This window comes from Corticium candelabrum, chromosome 16, assembly GCF_963422355.1.
Source record: "Corticium candelabrum chromosome 16, ooCorCand1.1, whole genome shotgun sequence".
NCBI lineage: Eukaryota > Metazoa > Porifera > Homoscleromorpha > Homosclerophorida > Plakinidae > Corticium > Corticium candelabrum.
Genome location: NC_085100.1, coordinates 6265126 through 6285750, shown reverse-complemented (window position 1 = coordinate 6285750; position 20625 = coordinate 6265126). Strand labels below are relative to the sequence as shown.

The 20625-nt window shown below is 45.0% G+C and overlaps 1 protein-coding gene across 1 annotated transcript; it reads left to right on the top strand.

The window, feature by feature from the left end:
• Positions 1 to 7761: 7761 nt before the first annotated feature.
• On the top strand, positions 7762 to 8787 carry LOC134192559 (uncharacterized). The gene is made up of 2 exons (XM_062661300.1): positions 7762 to 8083; positions 8143 to 8787. The coding sequence occupies exons 1-2, from the start codon at positions 7963 to 7965 to the stop codon at positions 8454 to 8456; spliced, it is 435 nt and encodes a 144-aa protein (XP_062517284.1). The 5' UTR covers positions 7762 to 7962; the 3' UTR covers positions 8457 to 8787.
• Positions 8788 to 20625: the final 11838 nt, after the last annotated feature.

Below are 20625 nucleotides of genomic sequence, written 5' to 3'. Positions count from 1 at the left end.
TTCAACCAACTAGTGAAGAAGAAAGCAAGCAATCTCAAGTTAAAAACCAGCTATACTGTGTTATGCAAGACCTTCAGAATGGTTTGTCTGAAAACATGCCTGGTGCTGGTGGTTGCATGCTGCTGTAGAAACATTTTGCTCTAACCATTGGAATACAAGGCAAGAAATCCTATTCTTATACCCAGCAGTGACTCTTGTCTGCCTTGCACCTGTTTGGAGCCAATTCAGGACTAACAAAACATAGGAAAAAGATTAAGTGCAGTCAACAATTATTAGCAGAAGACAACCAATGAGGAGATCAGGTTCCACTTTGGTAACTGCAGGCCGGCCTACACTGTTTAGACCCAGCTCAGGAAATTCTATCTCTGCTGGTAGGCATATAATGCCAAAGCAATTAAACAGACCAAAGAGAGGACATAGCCTTGCAAGAAGTATTAAACAAAGTACACAAAATGCTGTCTGATACTATAGTTTGTAGTTGTTGGAAATGTGACTTTGTTGCCTTTGACTGTTGGTTTTATGAAGGCTGTGTTACCTTTCACGTTGTTAAGCACACTGTCTAAATGTCAGTAAGAATTATGTCAATTGTGACAATAAACGTGTTAGCAGATCGCAAACACACTAATGTAAGTGCTAGCAACCACATCAAAGCCAATGTGTAAACTCAAGTTGCAATAAAAATGAATAGTCAATCTATACTTGAATTCAGTGGCAATGACTTGTCTGTAATTGATGCTGGTTGTAACATGAACTGAGAGTCGGTAATGCCCAACTAGTGAACGCTTCCTTGCATGCACACAAACAGATAGACAGACACAAACACTGAAACAAATTTACACACAACAATACAATACAATATATATGAGTTAGAACATGGCCGGTGAGACAGTATCACAAATATATCCTGAGACTCAAGGGCTTCCTGAGAATAATTAGCCGAGGCTAATTGTTGAGGGAAGCCTGAGTAGTCAAGAAGAACATTGTGGTACTGGCGATCCTGCAATGTTCTAAGTGTTTTGTTGCATGTTGCCTCTCTTGCATGCTACCTCTCTCTTGCCACATTTATTAACAAACATATTGAGCTATAAGGCACCGAATTTGAATGATTTTTCACTTTGGGGTTTATGTATGTGACTGTACTCAGATGTAATCGACCTGTGAAGTGACGTGTGTTCTTGATTGATTGACGTGTCAACTTCCCAAGGGAGGAACAAAGAACAATTAATGAAAAGTCCCCTACCATTACAATACACAGGCGTTGCTATGTGTATTGTTCCAATACGCTCTAAAAATAATCCTGGCAACGGTACGAATACATGTACACTTGACAACGACATGCAAAAAATAAATACAATACAACACACACACACACACACACACACACACACACACACACACACACACACACACACACACACACACACACACACACACACACACACACACACACACACACACACACACACGTACACACACACACACATACACACACACACACACACACACACACACACACACACACACACACACACACACACACACACACACACATGTACACACACGCGTGCGCGCACACACACACACAGACACACACACACACACACACACACACACACGTACGCACACAGGGCATGTATGTATGCATGTATGCTTGCATGCATGTAACTTTGTATAGAACATGCAGCTTATCGTATGATGTCTTTAGCACACTTTAATTGCATAACTGCCATGAAACTCCTTTCTGTCCTTGCTTCATACAACTAATGTGTCACCATCTAATAATAAGAACAATCTGACCAATCTTTTACAAACTGCTTTTAGTTCAGCAGTATGTTATTCTTACGCCATTTGGGCTAGAAGAGACAGTGTGAATGGCAGAAATGTACAAAATATACAAAACAAGAGCATACAAAAGTTTGTGGATTTATGTACGGTACTTGCAATCATTTATCAATGTTGCTTCTATCCAATCAAAAGTATTGTGCAGCCTCATTTATCTTGTATGGTCTGTAACAAATATTTAAAATGCATGTAGACTACCACCTGTAAATATCAACCAATCATAAATTAATGTCATTGTGACCACAGTGATACTATTGCCTTCTACTGTACAGGTACTGGTATTATTTATAAATTTACTATAAATTTACTAGCTCACATTTAGATTGAAATTAAACATCAAGCTTTATAAATTAAATTCTAAACAAAGTATTAACATAAATACCTTGATTTATGTGCTTTAATTTTAATTCATACTTTATTCTAATTAATTAATCAATATTAATTAACAAAATGTAAAAACCTTTGCCATTTTGTATGATGATCACTGCATCACGTAAAAATTTTCCTGGAGCCAACTGTTTCTCGAGAAAGTCGATTTCTGCAAAGAACACTGTGTGTAGCAACTAACAATTCCCCTATTGAGGCTCCGGGTTCTCTTTTCAATAACCACTGCGGCTCACCCACTGCGATAACTGCTCGCAGAGAAAGCGCAAGTCATACGACCTGTTAGCCTAGCAACACACTTAATTACAGGGCCGGATCCAGAGGGGTAAGGGGTTGGCAACCCCCTCTCTTTCAATAGGCGTGGTTCAATAATATTATATAATTTTATTAGAAAAGAGAAAATTAGTAATGCTATAAATAACTGCTAACAGTGAACCCCTCTTTCAAAAATTCCTGGATCCGACGCTGCCGAGCCATATTCTCTGAGGGTCTGAGGGACCCCTCTTGGCACACCTTGGGGAATTTGGTATCTTCTATCCACCATGTTTCATTATGTAGGTAAATGATCAATCAGCCGACGAACTACCGGTGCACTTCCAAGAAGTAATTGTGCGATGATGCTAGACGATCATGTGCCACTATGCTGCAGAGTTCACGAACTTTCGGTGATGTCATTGTTTTTAGTACGAAACATCGACTAGCCCATGCCATGCACAAGTTCTCGTACAAGATGAATTCAGTGCCGTCTAGCTGTGTCTACGTCTGGATTGTCTCTCATCATTTTCAATTAGTTCTACCATTCTAAGAAGTGTTGCATAAACCGAAAGAAGCATATTACACGGTCTGAACTGTAGCAAGTCTAGGTGGAAGAAGTGACGTCTGCCGGCTGTGCGTAGGCTGTATGTTGATCTTTGCGTCATCATTTAGGTTAAATGGTGTCTGGTATTAGAATGACATCACCATGAGGTCGTGGACTCTGTTGCACTGGCCCATGACCGTACATCGTCGCCTCGCTATGACTCATTGGAAGTTCACGGGTAGTTCGTCAGCCGACTGATCGTTTAGCTACATGATCCATTACGACCCAACGCACATCTATATATATAAAGGAGAGGTGTCTGTCTGTCTGTCTGTCTGTCCGTCTGTCTGTCCGTCTGTTGGAGAGTTTCTCAACAACGGCGAGTCCGATCTCGGTCGAATTTGGCTTGCGCACCCCAAATTCATTGCGGTCGAAAGTGAGATTGTAGTCGTCTTCCTGACTTCTCCCACGACGACGCGATTTCCTGCCGATCGCTCTCGCTTCAGCTCGTGCGCGATTATCTCCGGAACGGCGCATCGTATCTCCACCGAATTTAGACTGCCCGTTTCCGACGTCGGACGGTACGCGCTGAGCGTGTCGTTTATTGCGGGCGGGGCTGGGAAACGGAAGATATTTTTGCTGATATTCGGGTCTTGAAAAATAAAGGCGATTTGTCTCTCCTCCACTTCCGTGTTGTATTGGCTCTATGACAAACGTGTGTGTCAACTGCGGCGCTATGAAGTTGAAAGAAGAAGCACCTGGCATGTGTTGTCCCCCAGGCGAAGCCGGGCATTGGAGCTTGTCTATATATAAAGGAGAGGTGCTGTGTCTGTGTGTCCGTCTGTTGGCGCGTTTCTCAAAAACGGCGAGTCTGATCTCAGCTGAATTTGGCTCGCGCACGCCAAATTCATTCGGTTCGAAAGTAAGATTGTGGTCGTCTTCCTGATTTCTCCCACGACGACGCGATTTCCTGCCGATCGCACTCGCTTCCGCTCGCGCGCGAATATCTCTGGAACGGCGCATCGTATCTCCACCGAATTTAGACTGCCCGTTCCCGACGTCGGACGGTACGCGCTGAGCGTGTCGTTTATTGCGGGCGAGGCTGGGAAACGGAAGATATTTTTGCTGATATCCGGGTCTTGAAAAAATACGCTCGCAGTCGTTTGCCAGTCTACGACCGTCGAAGAGCTGCCGTGTTTGATGCACCTGTTCTCCGAAACGCCAGCAACGTCTTCGAAGAGACGACGCTCAGCGGGATTGTCGAAATGGCGAGAGTCGGCATTCGTTATATATGAGGAACGGATTATCCGGGTACGTAGTGCACGTGACTTGTACGTTACGGGATTCACGTTGAAATTATAGATGCCAGGTTCGATACATCTGTTCTTCGAAACGGGACTGTCGAAATGGCTTCAACGGAATCAATAATCCAATCAACGGGATTTTTTGAAACTGGACACGTGTCGAATAGATGCCAAGTTCGATACACCTGTTTCTCGCAACGGCAGCAACGTCCAAGTCGAAATGGCTTCAACCAATCGCTAATCCAATCAACGGGATTTTTGGAAACAGCAATTGAACGGGATTTAGCTATGAATGAGAATTCTGTCTGGCTGCTACTAAACGGTAAAAGCACTTACACCACGGCTAATTAGTGACAGTAAACGGTTACTGAAAAAACATTACAGTCTACAGCGCCAAAACATTACAGTCTACTACCTGCGCAATATCTGAGAGTGCTATACGATTGCTAGTGTATACACGACATTTTTCATTGTTTTTACAATGTCTCCGAAGAGACGGACTGGCTCGGGTTGCGCTGACAAGGGCATAATTAGTGTAACTGGTTTGTGCTGTGATTGGAACTTCTTTTTTGCACAGGGATGCTAACCAACACTATACAGCAGAGAGTTTGGAAATCTACAAAGATCTCTCTATGCAAACTGTACGTGACCTGGCTACACCCCCTCTGCCCCTCCAACCATCAAACGCATTTTTTAGATACTTTCTGCTATAATCTGTACCTGTAAAGGCGACCTGTCTCTGTCTGTATGTCTGTCTGTCTGTCCTGTCTGTCTATCATTGATAGCAAACAGTGTCTGCTAATCAATAATTTGTGTAATTAAACTATTACCCGGGCGAAGCCGGCCATTGGAGCTCGTCTCTCTCTCTCTCTCCTCTCTCCTCTCTCCTCTCTCCCTCTCTCCTCTCTCCTCTCTCCTCTCTCCTCTCTCCTCTCTCCTCTCTCCTCTCTCCTCTCTCCTCTCTCCTCTCTCCTCTCTCTCTCTCTCTCTCTCTCTCTCTCTCTCTCTCTCTCTCTCTCTCTCTCTCTCTCTCTCTCTCTCTCTATATATATATATATATATATATATATATATATATATATATATATATGAAGGAGAGGTGTCTGTCTGTCTGTGTGTCCGTCTGTTGGAGCGTTTCTCAGAAACGGCGAGTCTGATCTCAGCTGAATTTGGCTCGCGCACGTCGAATTCATTCGCGTCGAAAGTGAGACTGTGGTAGTCTTCCTGACGTCCCTCACGACGACGCGATTTCCTGCCGATTGCACTCGCTTCCGCTGGCGCGCGAATATCTCTAGAACGGCGCATCGTATTTCCACCGAATTCAGACTGCCAGTTCCCAACGTCGGACGGTACGCGCTGAGTGTGTCGTTTATTGCGTGAGACGCTGGGAAACGAAAGATTTTTTTGCTGATATCCGGGTCTTGAAAAAAATACGCCCACAGTCGTTTGCCAGTCTACTACCGTCGACTAGCTGCCGTGTTTGCTGTGCCTGTTCCCCGAAACGCCAGCAGCGACTTCGAAGAGACGACGTTCAGCGGGACTGTCGAAATGACGAGAGTCGGTACGAGTCGTGACTTCGTTAGATACGGAGCTGCCGTGCTTAATGCGCCTGTTCCCTGAAATGCCAGCAACGTCTTCGAAGAGATGACGTTCAGCGGGACTGTCGAAATGACGAGAGTCGGTGCGAGTCGTAACTTCGTGAGATACGGGGAACGAATTATCCGGGTGAGTACTGCATGTGACTTTCAGTTCTGCTCTGATAGATTCGTCTAACTGCGCGTGACTTTATTTCATTGACATTCAACGGGACAGCGCAATATCCGGGAGTCTATACGATTGCAAGTGTATACGCGACATCTTTATTCACTGCAATCAGTCATGGTCAACATCACCTATTATACCATCGCACGCATTTTTAGATACTTTCTGCTATAATCTCTACCTATAAATGCGACCTGTCTCTCCTCCACTTCCGTGTTGTATTGGCTCTATGACAAAGGTATGTGTCAACTGGGCGCTATGAAGTGGAAAGGAGAAGCACCTGGCATGTGCTGTCCCCCGGGCGAAGCCGGGCATTGGAGCTTGTATATATATATATAGGCATGCATAGCCCTGGACGGCTAATCAATTGTAGCTCTGAACACACGATGTTATGTTCAACAACAGAGGGGAGGCGTTGACTGTGGTGTGTTTGCTATTGCATTTGCTGTACATTTAGCTCTAGGAGATGATGTAGCAAGCCTGAAATTCGACCAACCACGAATGAGGGAGCATCTGTACAAATGCTTGCATCAGAAAAAAATGACAGGTTTTCCGCAATGCGCCCAAACAACTGCTAGACGCACTCCTAGACTTCGCCGTACCTACACAGAAATTTGCCGCAACTGTTTGATGCCAGAAGAATGCGATGATACTGTGCGGTGTCAAAATTGTGAGGACTAGTTTCGCGTTGGTCGTCTTCAACATGATATTCCACAACAAAGTGACAAATGGCGCTGTGACAACTGTTTGTAAGAACGCTGTAACTACAGTAGACGATATAGAGTTACTTGCTCTAACGAAGTTAACTAAAATAGATGTTTTCAGTCGCAAATTTAATTAGACAACAAACACGCAATTTGTAACAAGTCAATTTGTTAGAAATTTAGCACAAAAACGCAGACTGTAAAATAGAGTTTAGAATGTCAAATTTTTAGATGTGCGAAATTCTCATAATAAGTACGGCACAGGAATGTCAAATTTTCTAAAAAAAATAGGGCTCGAGAGATGCCAAATTTCCTAGGAAATACTGCTCGAGGAATGCCAAATTCCCTAGGAAATACTGCTCGAGAGATGCCAAATTCCCCAGGAAATACTGCTGGGGGATGCCAAATTTCCTAGGAAATACTGCTCGGGGGATGCCAAATTCCCAGGAAATACTGCTCGGGGGATGCCAAATTCCCAGGAAACACTGCTCGGGGGATGCCAAATTCCCTAGAAAATATGGTTCGGGGATGCCAAATTCCCTAGGAAATAATAGACTCGTGCTCAGTCCTCCACCGCGCTAGGTTGCTTACACCATGTGCGCTAGCTGTCACGTGTTTATACGTCCATGTGGTTTCACACGTGTGATTGGCCTAAGCACGGAGGAGGACTGGGACCATGCTTCGTCACGTGACAAACATGTTTGTAACGTGACCGAAATGGCGTGACATGATTGGTAGATACTACTTCTATTTAGCATGATAGTTTCGTAGGAGGGCTTTTGTAATGCATGATTACACAATTAGAAAGACTAAGTACACAACAATTATAGAGCCATTAAGCCATTACGTGCCAATAACTTGTTGATGGCGTCCTTGTCCGTGAGAGTGCGACCAGAGAAGGACTTTCGAGAAGAGCGGTCTCAATGGTAAGTGCAAGTGCATTCGCGCGCGCCTAGACCTTCTACATACCTGTCGAGTTACACGAGTACGTGAAGGTAAAGTCTCTCTTTTTCAAAAGGCTGCGACGGGTCCTGATCCCTGTATCTGCCAGAGCACCGCGTTCAGGCGTCCCTGTTAGTTACGTCTAGCAGATTTTGTTGGACCAATTTTAAGCTAATATCAGTCACGTCGAGGTGGCTCGTAAGCTTTCCCGGAAGCTCGCCACAGGATGGACCATGCCACCAGAACATACGTCTACGTTGGTATTGCCTTCGCAGCAGTCTCTGTTGGAGTTATAGCACATTCTACTGACGTTTCAGACTTGCGGAATCACCCCTCGCCTTATGCAAGTAAGATACGCACTGCGTACAAGAGGTGTGCACTTGCAGAGTGCCTGTCTGACCTGTAGATGTCACAAGGAGAAATCGACAAGATTCGAATCAAGCAAGTGGGACTTGTCCAACTCCAGCGAAGCAACATGTCTCAAGAGATTATGCGGAGACGCCAATCAATTGGCAATTAGTAGAAACGACTCTGTCGTCCGAGATAGATCGAACGTTTGCGGGAGTCCGACTGCTGTTCTCTTGGTCGAGGGCCTGTTTCGTGGCAAGATTTACGCCGTTTCTCCGTGAAAGACATCGAAGACACGATGCGTCGTCAAAGCCCTCATTTGTTTGGCATCTTGCAAGCGCTGGTCAAAGGGAAAGCCAACGAAAATGCTGACAGCACACGCCTACAGGCTCTCATCACCGGCACTGTGGCACTGAAGTTCTGAGATCGCCAAAGCAGTGGGATTGCACTCCTAACAGCCTACATGCTTGTTTGCTCGCGGTACAGGAAAGCAAGCAATTACAGACCTCAACCATCTTGGTGTCTCGCAATCATATCAACAGGTTTAGCGACGTCTAACTAAAGAACTTGGCGAATGATTACCAGGATGTACAGCAGCTCACGAAAGAGACACACATCTGGGTGTATGACAATCTGAATTTGTATTTAGATTTAGATCTGCTCTAGATTTGTGAAGGTAGTCAAATGTACGAAATATGTCCGTCATGGGCTGCGTTATCCTACTCTAGACTCTGCTAGCCGGCGCAGTTTTACGAAGAGGATCCTGCATGTGCATGATGGCGTTGATTTGTGAGGCCAGGCGACTGACCGGTTGTAGGCAAGTTGTTAGGCTCTTGCTAATCTACCACCTTCTGTGTCGTTTAGCAGAGCCTCTTAGAAATCTTAGCCAAGACCAGTGGGCTGAGCTAAATAACTTAATTAGACTCAAAGCATGTCACGTGACGAAGCATGGTCCCAGTCCTCCTCCGTGCTTAAGCCAACCACACGTGTGAAACCACATGGACCTATACACACGTGACAGCTAGCGCACGTGGTGTAAGCAACCTAGCGCGGAGGAGGACTGGGCACGAGTCTAAGGAAATAAGGCTTGGGATGTCAAATTCTCTAGAAAATATCGCTCGGGCATGCCAAATTCCCTAGGAAATGCGACTCGGGGGACGCCAAATTTCCTGGGAGTCCAAATTCCCTAGGATATACGGTTCGGGGATGCAAAATGTCCCGAAGGGATACCAAATTTCCTAGTGAATATGGCTCGGGGATACCAAATTCCCGGAGATGCCAAATTCCCTATCACACCGGCCTGGATTGCTAATTTTCATGCAAAAACTGCAGAGGATCGAGGTGCGTAATATTACAGCAGAAGTCTGGACAGACTGCTCTGACAATTTGATGTTGTTACTAGAATACTCATGCAGCGTGTTTTACGAATAGATTATGTCAATAGTATAAAGAACTCGCTTTAATCCAAATTCTAGTCGTTTTCCGTGTGAATTCGACGGTTTCCTACGCAAATTTGGTCATTTTGCAAAGAATTCGCGTGAACGAATGACCATTTAGTATTTGGTCAAAACACAGCAAACCTGGGTCAATTTCGGCTTAATTTCGCCAACATTCCGGGGAAAATTTGCCCGTGTTACCGAAAAATTCAACACAGACTCACCACGAACTCACACTAAACTTCAATGTGAATTCACAGCAAAGTCACGCTACTACTTAGCAGCGGGATATATCCAGTGAATACCACAAGCGCGATCTAAATTGGGCAGAGGCAGAGGTAGGAAAGTTCGATGCTACTAGTAGGGCGTATCAAATATAGAGGCGCGTCTCGCGTACTACGTGCCATTACTCGTGTCAAGGCCTCAGGTTTGCTACATCACGTGCGCTAGCTGCTGAGGTCTATGCAGTTTCACGTGTTTTGGCGCTTGGACCAACAACACGTGTGAAACCACATGGTCCTATGCACTCGTGATTGCTAGCGTGCCATTACATTGGATCGAAACCTGACCTATGCAGCTGAGCGGGCGGTTCGTCCGAACCCCCCAAACCCCACCCCCAGCCTACGGGCCTGGGTAATGCCCCCAACCAGATGGCTGGGTTCCTGTGCACTAAGCAGGAGCTATGGGTTGTGCTAAGCAATCTCCTGGTGCCTGGCCGGGTGCTCCCACTGCGACGCCAACTGTGGTGTGAGTGTGAGTACTGGAAGTCCCACCCGGACCCCAGTGGCTGATGGACTTTGTCGCAGTCGGAGGCTTTTGCCACCCCAGTCAAAGACCAGGTACCTATTTAGACTCCTGAGTCGGGAAAGGCAATTGTGTCTAATTAGCTAAGTTTCTTGCCCAAGGAAATTATGCCATAGCTCGCCATCACTGTGACTTGAACTTGCAACCCTGCAAGCAAGGTCGCTGTTGTTTCCATTCTCAAAACGCACTCTCTAACCAATTGAGTTGTAGCACCACACATACGCGCGCGCGCGCACGCACGCACTTTTCAAACAAACGTTCGGAAACTGTTTAATTATAATGTGCGCATTTCAACTTCGTACAAATTTAGCTACAGGTAATACCGGTAAATCGGTCTATATTATGTTACTAGCTAGCTATAGTGTAGATTATAGTTGTGACTACTCTAGGCTTAATTGCTAGTATTATATAGTTATATTCTGGTGTATTTTGTATATGAGCGAGCATGCATGCGGAATCTTACAATTACTAACAGGGTGTCTAGTGGATTTGCTATATGGCGGAAGACTTCCCCTGTATAAATAATTAAATCATTTCAGTTCAGTTCAGTTCAGTCTATTACGTTAATAGCTAGCATCTCTCTCCCTCCCTCCATCCCTCCCTCCCTCCATCCCTCCCTCCCTCCCTCCCTCCCTCCCTCCCTCCCTCCCTCCCTCCCTCCCTCCCTTTCTCCCTCCCTCCCGCCCTCCCTTCCTTCTCCCTCCCGCCCTCTCTCTCTCTCTCTCTCTCTCTCTCTCTCTCTCTCTCTCTCTCTCTCTCTCTCTCTCTCTCTCTAGCATGACCCGCCTTATGGGCGGTGGGTTTGTTTGCATGCAGCACAATTATTGCAGCGTATTCATTGTAACAGAACCGTTGTGTCTAGACATGAATGATATAGTAGCTTTTACTACTACACAAACTTGCCAGCATGCGCAGCAAATAATAATATGTTTAAGCTGAACATATTACAGCGCCTGATCATCAGGAAAAATAATGGTTTGAGTCAGTGTTTGCTGTTGATGATTCAATCCTTGTGGGGTGGGGTCTTCAATATTCTGAATTTCACGTAGATATAATTATCAATGGCGCTTTTGAGTGATACAATTTTTGTAACTATTGTAGCGTAATTATGTTAATGCTTCTAGAGTGTAGCTACGCCTACTTCTGCTATGAGACTATTTAGGTAGTGTGCACAACACAATACATTGCTTTTCGTCTGTACGATCATTCCAGCCTCTCGTCTACATTTGGTGGAGAACCGATTTGTGAAGTTTACATTTGTCAGAGGTTTCAGTTCGTAGCTATGCCGAAGTCGAGAAGCCGCAGAGCTCATGCTCGTTCACCGTCTGTTCGTTCTGTCAGTTCTGACCCCATCAGTGGCCACGATACGAGTGAGTCTGTTCGTCGTTCATTAGTTCCCGTTCAGTTAGATAAATTCTGGGGAGACGACGGCGAAGACCTCGACACTTGGCTGTTCCATGTTCATGCTGTCTCGGGTCTGGGACATTGGACACCAGCCCACCGTTTACAACACGCCACTGTTGCACTTGATGAACGCGCTCGTGCCGAGTATCGCGCTTTTTTGTCTACTGCAACAGCAGAAGGAGCTACATGGGACAGATTCGAGGGTTTTCTGCGAGATCAGTTTGGTCCAAAAAAAACCTGCATGTTATTTTACGCGCAAGCTGATGTCTGTTCGACAAAGTACTCAAGAACCTGTTTCTACGTTTTACTCACGATTCCCTCGCACTCTTCTTCAACTCAACGGAGCTCAAGATGGCATCTTACCAAAGCTGACTATTGTTACGTGGTTTCACGAAGGTCTCCGTGCGGAGTTTCAAATCGAGCTAGAATGCGAGCAACCGAGTACTTTCTCTGAAGCAGTGCATAGTGCAGAAAAAGCCGAAAGGATCTGGAAGAGAGATCGAGAACAAAGCATGGCACTAGCTGATCCAGACGGGGGCACTTGGGGCAAGGGACACTGGGAGCACGGGGGCACTGAGGGCACGTGCCCCCCGTTTGGAAAAACTTTCTTGTAAGTGAACGGACTCATCAGACATTGGTAGGTACTCAGAGGGCTACGCAGAATCTTCAAATCTGAGTCTACATGATCCTACCACTATAAATAGAATCATTTTGACCTATTACCGTGCATCTACAAATACCTGCAAGTGCGCATGCTCTGTCTGTACACGTACACGTACAAGCAGGGAAAAGTTCGACACATGGCGTGTACCAAACGCAAACAGTTATCACTGACAGGATTTCTTTCTGAGTCGTCATCTCAAGAGCAGGCAACAAAGTACAGAGCAATGGACTCATCTGGTTTCAACGTGGCTTCCGCTAGGACAACTTTCGGATTACACCAAACAACAGATCAACTTGCAACGGGAGATGAAAATGACCACGTTAAAATGGACATTGCTGACTTTGTGGCGGACTCGCTAGCATTCATTCCAGATGCAGTAAAATGGCGCCTTATCAACGAGAGAAGACTCTTGGAGTACGAGAAATTTCCCACTCGAACCTACAAGGATTCCAAACGAAAGAGTGCCGTATATCACAGAAAATGCAATCGAGAATGGTTTGACATGTTTACTTTTCTCTCATATTCAAGGAGAGCTTTAGGTTTGTACTGCCTGGCATGTGTCCTGTCTTCAGCTAGTGGTTCCCATCAAGGAGCCTCCCGCGCCAATTAACTGGTTAAGAAGCCTTACCAAAATTGGAAAGATGGTAAAGTTGATTTGACAGCACACGCAAGTGTCCATTATCACCAGCTATCTGAAGCAAGGCTTATGGCATTCATTGTAACCATGGAAAACCTAGTCAAAGAGTTGATTTTGCAATTAATCTTGAAGCACAACAGCTTGTGAAAAGAAATCATGCTGTTCTGACATCCATTGTCAAATGCTTGAAATTCTGTGGCAGGCAGGGCATTTCACTGAGGGGACACAGAGATGATTCTACATGTGACGCCATCAACAAAGGAAAATTCTGAGCATTAGTGCAATTTCGAATTGATTCAGGAGATACTGTTTTGAAGGAATTTCTAGAAAAGCAATTTGCAAAAAATGCCACATACATATCAAAGACCTCCCAAAACGATCTTTTGGAATGCATGGGTGACTAAGTGTAAGCAAGATTTTGTCTGATGTGAAGGCTAGCAAGTTCTTTGGACTGGAGGCTGATGAAGTAACAGATTTGAGTGGATTGGAGCAGCTTGGGGTGGTTCTTTGTTATGTCAAAGATAATCAACCGGTAGAGAGACTTGTCAGTTTTATCCCCTGTGAAAGTGTAAGGGGAGCTTCAATTTTTGACAAACTCTTTGAAGCTCTCTCTCGGTTTGGAATTGATTGTAACCTTTGTCATGCACAAGCATATGATTGTGCAGGAAGCATGTCTGGTCACCTAAATGGCTGTCAGGCTAAGTTTCGAGAGAAAGTTCCCAAGGCAGCATATTATCACTGCGCTAGCCATCAACTGAACTTGGCTATTCCAAGTCATCCACTGTTCCCGACATCTGCTGCATGCTCTCTCATTTAAAGGCTGTAGGTATTTTCTTTAAGTATTCTCCCAAAAGACAACGACATCTTGAGAATACAGTTTCGAAGGTAAATGTTCAAAGGAAATCACTTGGAGTGACGGAAGTTTCCCCTCACAAAGTAAAACTGATGTGTGAAACGGGTTGGGTCGAGCGGCATACCATCTTGGTTGAATTTGCTGAGATGTATGAACCTATCGTAAACTGCTTTGAGAATATAAGCAGAAACTCAAGTAGGGAGTGGAACGTCAAGACCGTGAAGCAGGCCAATGGACTTCTCAAAGCTATCTCGTCAGACCAATTTATTGCAGCATTGCAGACAAATCTCTACTTCTTTGGTTACACCAAACCCCTAAGCTGTCTTCTCCAAGGCTCGATGCAAGATATTTTGACAGCTTACAAAGAGGTAGACGTTGTTAAGCGTGTTCTCAAGGACATCCGAACGAATCCCAGCAATGAATACGACAAGGTTTACGCGTCTATGTGTACAATGGCTGAACTGCATGGGATGGAGGAATTGACCGTGCCAAGGACGGGTAGTCGGCAAAGTCTTCGCTCTAACGTTGGGGTTGAGAACCCCAAAACCTACTGGAGGTGCACTACATTTATTCCTTTCTTGACCACCTTATAGCAGAACTTTCCACGAGATTCTCACAACTTAACCAACAGGCTATCAAGGGACTTAAGTTGTTACCTTGTAACTTGACCACTCTAACTGATGGTGAGGTGGCTGAACTGTATAAACGCTTTCACCAAGGCCTATCAGCTGCGGAGGCAATTGAGCAAGAAATAAAATTGTGGATTGAGAAATGGAAACTATTTTCTACACAGCCTCCGGAAATATCTGTGAAACTTTACAAAAGGCTAACGAAAAACTGTATCCTAACATTTGCACATTGCTGAAGCTGCTACTTGTTATTCCTGTCACAACTGCAAGCGTAGAGAGAGGTAACTCATCCCTGAAGTACGTAAAGTCGGAGCTACGAACAACAATGTTACAAGACCGACCTAATACACTTATATTACTGTTTATTCACAAGGATATTCCTCTTGACTATGACGTTATTGTAAATTCGTTTGCTGCTAAGCGGCCAAGAAGAATGTTACTTCAAAGTCCGCTTAATAGTTATTGACCCTGAGGAAAATAAATTTAGTCTAGGTTTTGTTTTAATTTCTGATGTTTTGTTTTAAAAACACACTCTGTAACAACTATTTTACCGCTACTTAGTAATTGAAGTATTTAACACTACACTTAGCCGGCTAAGCTCACTTTTTAGTGGACACGCCCACAAATTAGGTTTCGTGCTCCCGTCTATTAAATCCTGTATCCGCCACTGCTTGGCTAGTGACCACAACAATTGTTTTGTTCTTCGCCACTCGGAGTCACAATACGCCCAGTCTCAACATCTTTTGCCGATGGGTCACCTGTCACAAGGCCGCAAGCATCGCCCACGTCCAGTAGTCAGTCAGACCAACTTCTACAACAGATGATTACAGCAAACAGCAAACAGAACTTCTTAACCAACAGGGAGAAGTTCAGAAGTTTTTGCAATCTGCCGCTATTTGGTCACCGTCTGGTTTTTTCGAACACGGTTTCGTCTTCTGTTGTACCTCAAGTTTCTGATTCCAAAGCCTCCACCTTTCATGGCACCTGTCACTACTGTCATAAGTACGGTCACAAAATTAGCGATTGCCGTAAACGTCTTGCCAGAGAAACCAAGTCGCAACAGTCGTGTCAGTCAGCACCTGCCAATTCCGCGTTACCAACAAACCATAACACGGATTCTGTTCAACAGCCACACAATACAAGTCTTGTCAACTCACGCCAACCACCATCCCGCGGCCGCAATCCTGTGTACGCCATTTACAACGATTCTCTTGCCAACTATTCTTGTCTAGCTTCTCAGCCTTCTTCTTCCGTTCCTGTCTGTACACTTACTGTTGAAGGAACTGCACCTGCGACGTGTGTCATCGACTCCGGAGCCGCTTCTTCAATTGTTTCTAGCGCCTTTGTTGATGACCTCGGTCTTGAAGTCACCCAATCGTCTGGTGTACAGGAAAATCTTATCGCAGCAAATGGTGGTCAGCTTGATGTGGTAGGTAAGATTGATCTTACGCTTTCTGTTGGTGGCATGCAATTTCATCATTGTTTCGTGGTTATTCGTGACTTTGCCTGTCCTATTCTTTTGAGATCTGACTTATTGCGCTACGTTCACGCAGTTATTCAGTACGGCGACGGTACAGTGACGTTTCAATCTCCTCGTAGTAGTACCACAGCCACTCTTCCAATATTCAGTGTCTTTACCAATCAAGACTGGCAGGCGCGGATCCAGGCATAGTGCACCCCAACTCAGTGGGCGTGTCTTGAGAAATTTTCCCAGATGTGGTCAGTCACACGCGTGCACAGTATCATGAAAAAGCGGCAGGGCAGCTTGACTGACTTGGAGTGAAGCGATTTGAGATCGGAAGGCGGAGAGATTCTAGAGACACCTACTGGAAACCCCACACGTGAAACCAGCGCAGTTGTTGTTAGTGAGACCCCAGGACCCTGCGTAGCCGTTGGTGAGTTGGGTCTAAGCTGCCTAAATCGTCCCTACGATGTTGGCTTAGTAGGTCTAACGTTTGCAAGGACTCTTTCATCATCTGACACGTATCTACGTAAATGTTCTTTGAGACAAGTAAGATTAATTGATATCAACTTGTTTCAGGTTTAATCTATTCCAAAATATTAATCAGCCAAGCGCTGATTTTGTATACCCTTTGGTCGAAGAGCATGAGAAGAAAAAGCGTAACTTTCAACAAACATGGCTAAAGAAGTATTCATGGCTATGGTATTCGAAGCACTGCAATGGTGGATTTTGTGCCCCGTGTCTGCTGTTTGCAACCGGGGACAACGTAGGAGCATTGGTGTCTTGGCCTCTCACTAAGTTCTACAAGACCACGATGCTGCTCAAAAATCATGAATCTTGTCAGTATCACAGAGATGCCCTGGTAGCTCTGGCTGAATTCACTGCCAGAATGAAGCAGATACGATTGCCAGTTATTCAGGAAGCACAGACGGCTGTTGCTAAGAGAGTGTGTGAGAACAGGTCGATACTGCGCTCAATAGTGAAGACCATAGTCTTCCTTGGTAAGCAAAATATTCCTTTCAGAGGCCATAGAGATGACAGCAAGTGGATAGCTGAAACTGGTCATAATCCTGGAAAATTCCAAGCCCTGCTTGACTTTCTACTTGATTCTGGCGACAAAGAACTACAAGAACACTTCATGTCTGCGCCAAAGAACGCGCTATATCGATCAAAAACAATTCAGAATGACTTGATTGATATAATAGGCAACTGGATCAGAGAGAAGATTGTGAAAGAAATCTCCACCAAAGGCAAGTATTTTGCCGTACTAGCAGATGAAGCAGCTGACTGTTCAAATATCGAGCAGTTGAGTCTGGTCATCAGATACGTTGATGGTCTATGGGAATTGAAAGAAGACTTTATCGGATTTTTTCTTGTGAAGAGGGCATCTCTGGTGAAGCCTTAGCCACTTTGATGCTTGACACAATAAGGCGATATGGGTTAGATGTTGGCTTCCTTAGAGGGCAGGGTTACGATGGTGCTGGGACATGGCCGGAAATCTCAGGTGTGTCAAGGCTGGAATTCAGGCGGAGTTTCCCAAGGCAGTGTATGTACATTGTGCATCCCATAAGCTTAATTTGGTCATTGTAGAAGCTTGTAAAATACCAGCAGTAAGAAATGCCATGGGAGTTATAACCAAAGTAGCTGAATTTTTTTAAATATTCACCAAAACGGCAGGCCTTCCCGAAGAAGAAAATTTGTGAGCAAGGCCAGGATCAGGCCCCAAAGAGAACGAAACTTCTAGGGCTTTGTAAAACGCGCTGGATTCAGAGACACGATACTCTAGAGAACTTTGATCAACTATTTGCATCTCTTATAGTAGTATTTGAAGACATCAAGGATTCTTCTACAGGATGGAACAGAGAAACAGTCACAGATGCTACTACCCTTCTTCAGTGTATAAGTCAGTTTGAGTTCGTGATGGCTTTCACAACTATGTTCAAAGTGATGTCTATTGTAAAGGGTCTTAGTGTCCAGCTACTGTCATCCTCTATAGACATAAGTAAAGCGTATAAAGATGTAGACAGGACTTGCCAAGGGCTGCAGCATTTCAGAGACAACGTGTCGGAACACAGTGACCGATGGTTCAAATATGCGGCTGAAAAAGTTCGTGAAGCTGTAGGGGAGTCGGACTATGAGCCGTCCTTACTCCGACGTTGTGGTAGACAAAGGGATCGCGCAAATGTTTTAGCGGAGGCGGCAGAAGAGTACTTTAGAAGGTCTACTGCTATTCCGTTTTGGATCGCTTCCTTCTTCAAATAAAGTAAGTGTTTAAATAAGACAAATGTTGGTGGTACGTACCTTGACGATCTCTTTTGTTTGTGCTGTTCAGGGAACGATTTTTCGACACGCAGAAGAAGTCAGTGCTTGCCCTAAGCCTTGTACCTCTCGCTATGCGCACAGACCCCTTCTGGAAAAGACACGCTGAAGAGCTTGGAGCATTTTACCAGGCGGATCTCCCTAGTCCTGCGACTTTTGACGAGGATCTGGTATTTTGGAACGTTTGCTGGCAGGGTTTCGAAATTGTAGACTTGCCCTCAACTCTGCAGCAAGCTCTAGCAGCCGGTGCAGATGAACAGTATACATATTCACCAAATGTAAATACACTCTTGAGAATTACTTGCACACTACCGATAACCACTTGTAGTTGCGAGCGCAGCATAAGTGGACTACGACGACTTAAAACTTACCTGCGTTCCACAATGGGACAGACAAGACTTAACGGTCGCGCCTTGCTACATTTTCACTACGCTATGGACATAGACTACGAGGAAGCCATCAAGGTTTTTGCCAGAAAACATCCCTGAAAGATGGAACTGATCAATATTCTAGACTCAAGTTGCTAATTGGCAGTTTATGGCGTAGTGCCGTTTCATAACTAATGAGCTTTTGTAGGTGGAGTTTCTGTTAATATCAAACACACTTTTATTGATATTACCTGTGCACCCCATCTTGGGGCTCTGGATCCGTGCCTGCTTGAAGACCGCCCTGATGTTGCAGTTGATCTTAGTAGTGGTTCAGTCGGTCGTGTTTGTGTTGTTCTTACGCTTCAACCGCTATTCTAGACCCGACAACCGTCACATCTTTTGATGTTGCTGATAGCGATTTTTCGTCGTCGTTGTGCAGTAATGCACCTCTGTCGTGCTCAGGCTCTGTCGTCAGCTCGTCTGCTTTGCTTACCGACCGATTCTCGTCTTCACAACAGTCTCAACTGAATGCGCTTCTGAACAGTTATTCCGACGTGTGCGCAGCATTCGGACGATTTGAGTCGTACTAGTGTTCTAGCACATCACATTGACACTGAAGATTACCCGCCAATTAACGTGCCGCCTTATCGTTTACCTCCTTCCAAGAGAGATGAAGTAGAACGTCAAATTGAATCCATGATGCGAACAGGTGTTGTTTGCCCATCCCGTTTGCCTTGGTCTAGTCCCGTCATGTTGGTAGATAAACTAGATGGCAGTAAGCGTTTCTGTGTCGACTATCATCGAGTAAATGCTTGCACCAAGAAGAACAGGTATCCCATTCCTCGCGTTGACGACAGCTTGGATCTACTTTCTGGTAAGCAGTTATTTTCCAGCCTTGACCTTATGTCCGTGTACTGGCAGCTTCCTATCGCTCCTGATGACATTGAGAAAACCGTCTTTACCACTCCTGTCGGGTTTTTTGAATTTACCGCCATGCCGTTTAGATTGTGCAAAGCTCCCAGTTCCTTTCAACGGGCAATGGATTCTGTTCTCCCTGGCTTCAAACGGCGTACTTGCATCGTGTATCTTGATGATATTCTTGTTTTTCTACTGATTTTGATAGCCATCTTAAAGATTTGGAACAGTATTCCAGCGCCTCCGACAACATAACCTCAAATTGAATCCTAGCAAATGTCATTTTGCGCAACAAGAAATCCGATATCTTGGGTACGTGGTTACGCCACACGGACTTCGTGTCAATCCTGCGAAAATCGATGCTGTTACTGTTATTGAAATCCCTACTAATAGGTCTCAACTCAAGTCATTTTTGGAGTCTTACGTCATATTATCGTCGCTTTGTTTCGTCATACGCCGCTAGGGTTGAGCCTTTACTTCGATTACTTCGTGATAACGTGCCTTTTCAATGGACTGATGACCAACAGCATTCTTTCGATAAACTCAAACAATTTCTTAATTCAACGCCTCTTCTTGTTCATCCTGACTGGAGCAAACCATTTCTCCTGCAGACGGATGCGTCTGGCTTTGCTCTTGCAGCTATTTTGGCTCAGGTCGATGCTGATGGTCGTGAAAGCGTCATATCGTACGCTAGTCGTCAACTGTATGCATCAGAGCGCAAGTATGACACTCGCCAACAGGAATTACTCGCAGTTGTTTGGGGATGCGAACTCTTTCGTAAGTGTCTTCTCGGAGTTCAGTTACCGTGGAGACCGATCACGCTAATCTTCGATGGCTGATGTCCGCGAACCATCAAACAGGTCGTTTAGCTCGTTGGATCCTTATGCTTCAGGAATTTGATTTCATTATTCGCCATAAGCCCGGCAAAGCTAACATGAATGCCGACGCTCTGTCTCGTTTGCCGTCTAACGGTACTGCTTCACAATCATCGGTTGATGCACCGCTTATGGCTGTCACTCGCGACATTGTCGATCTTCCTACTCTCGATGA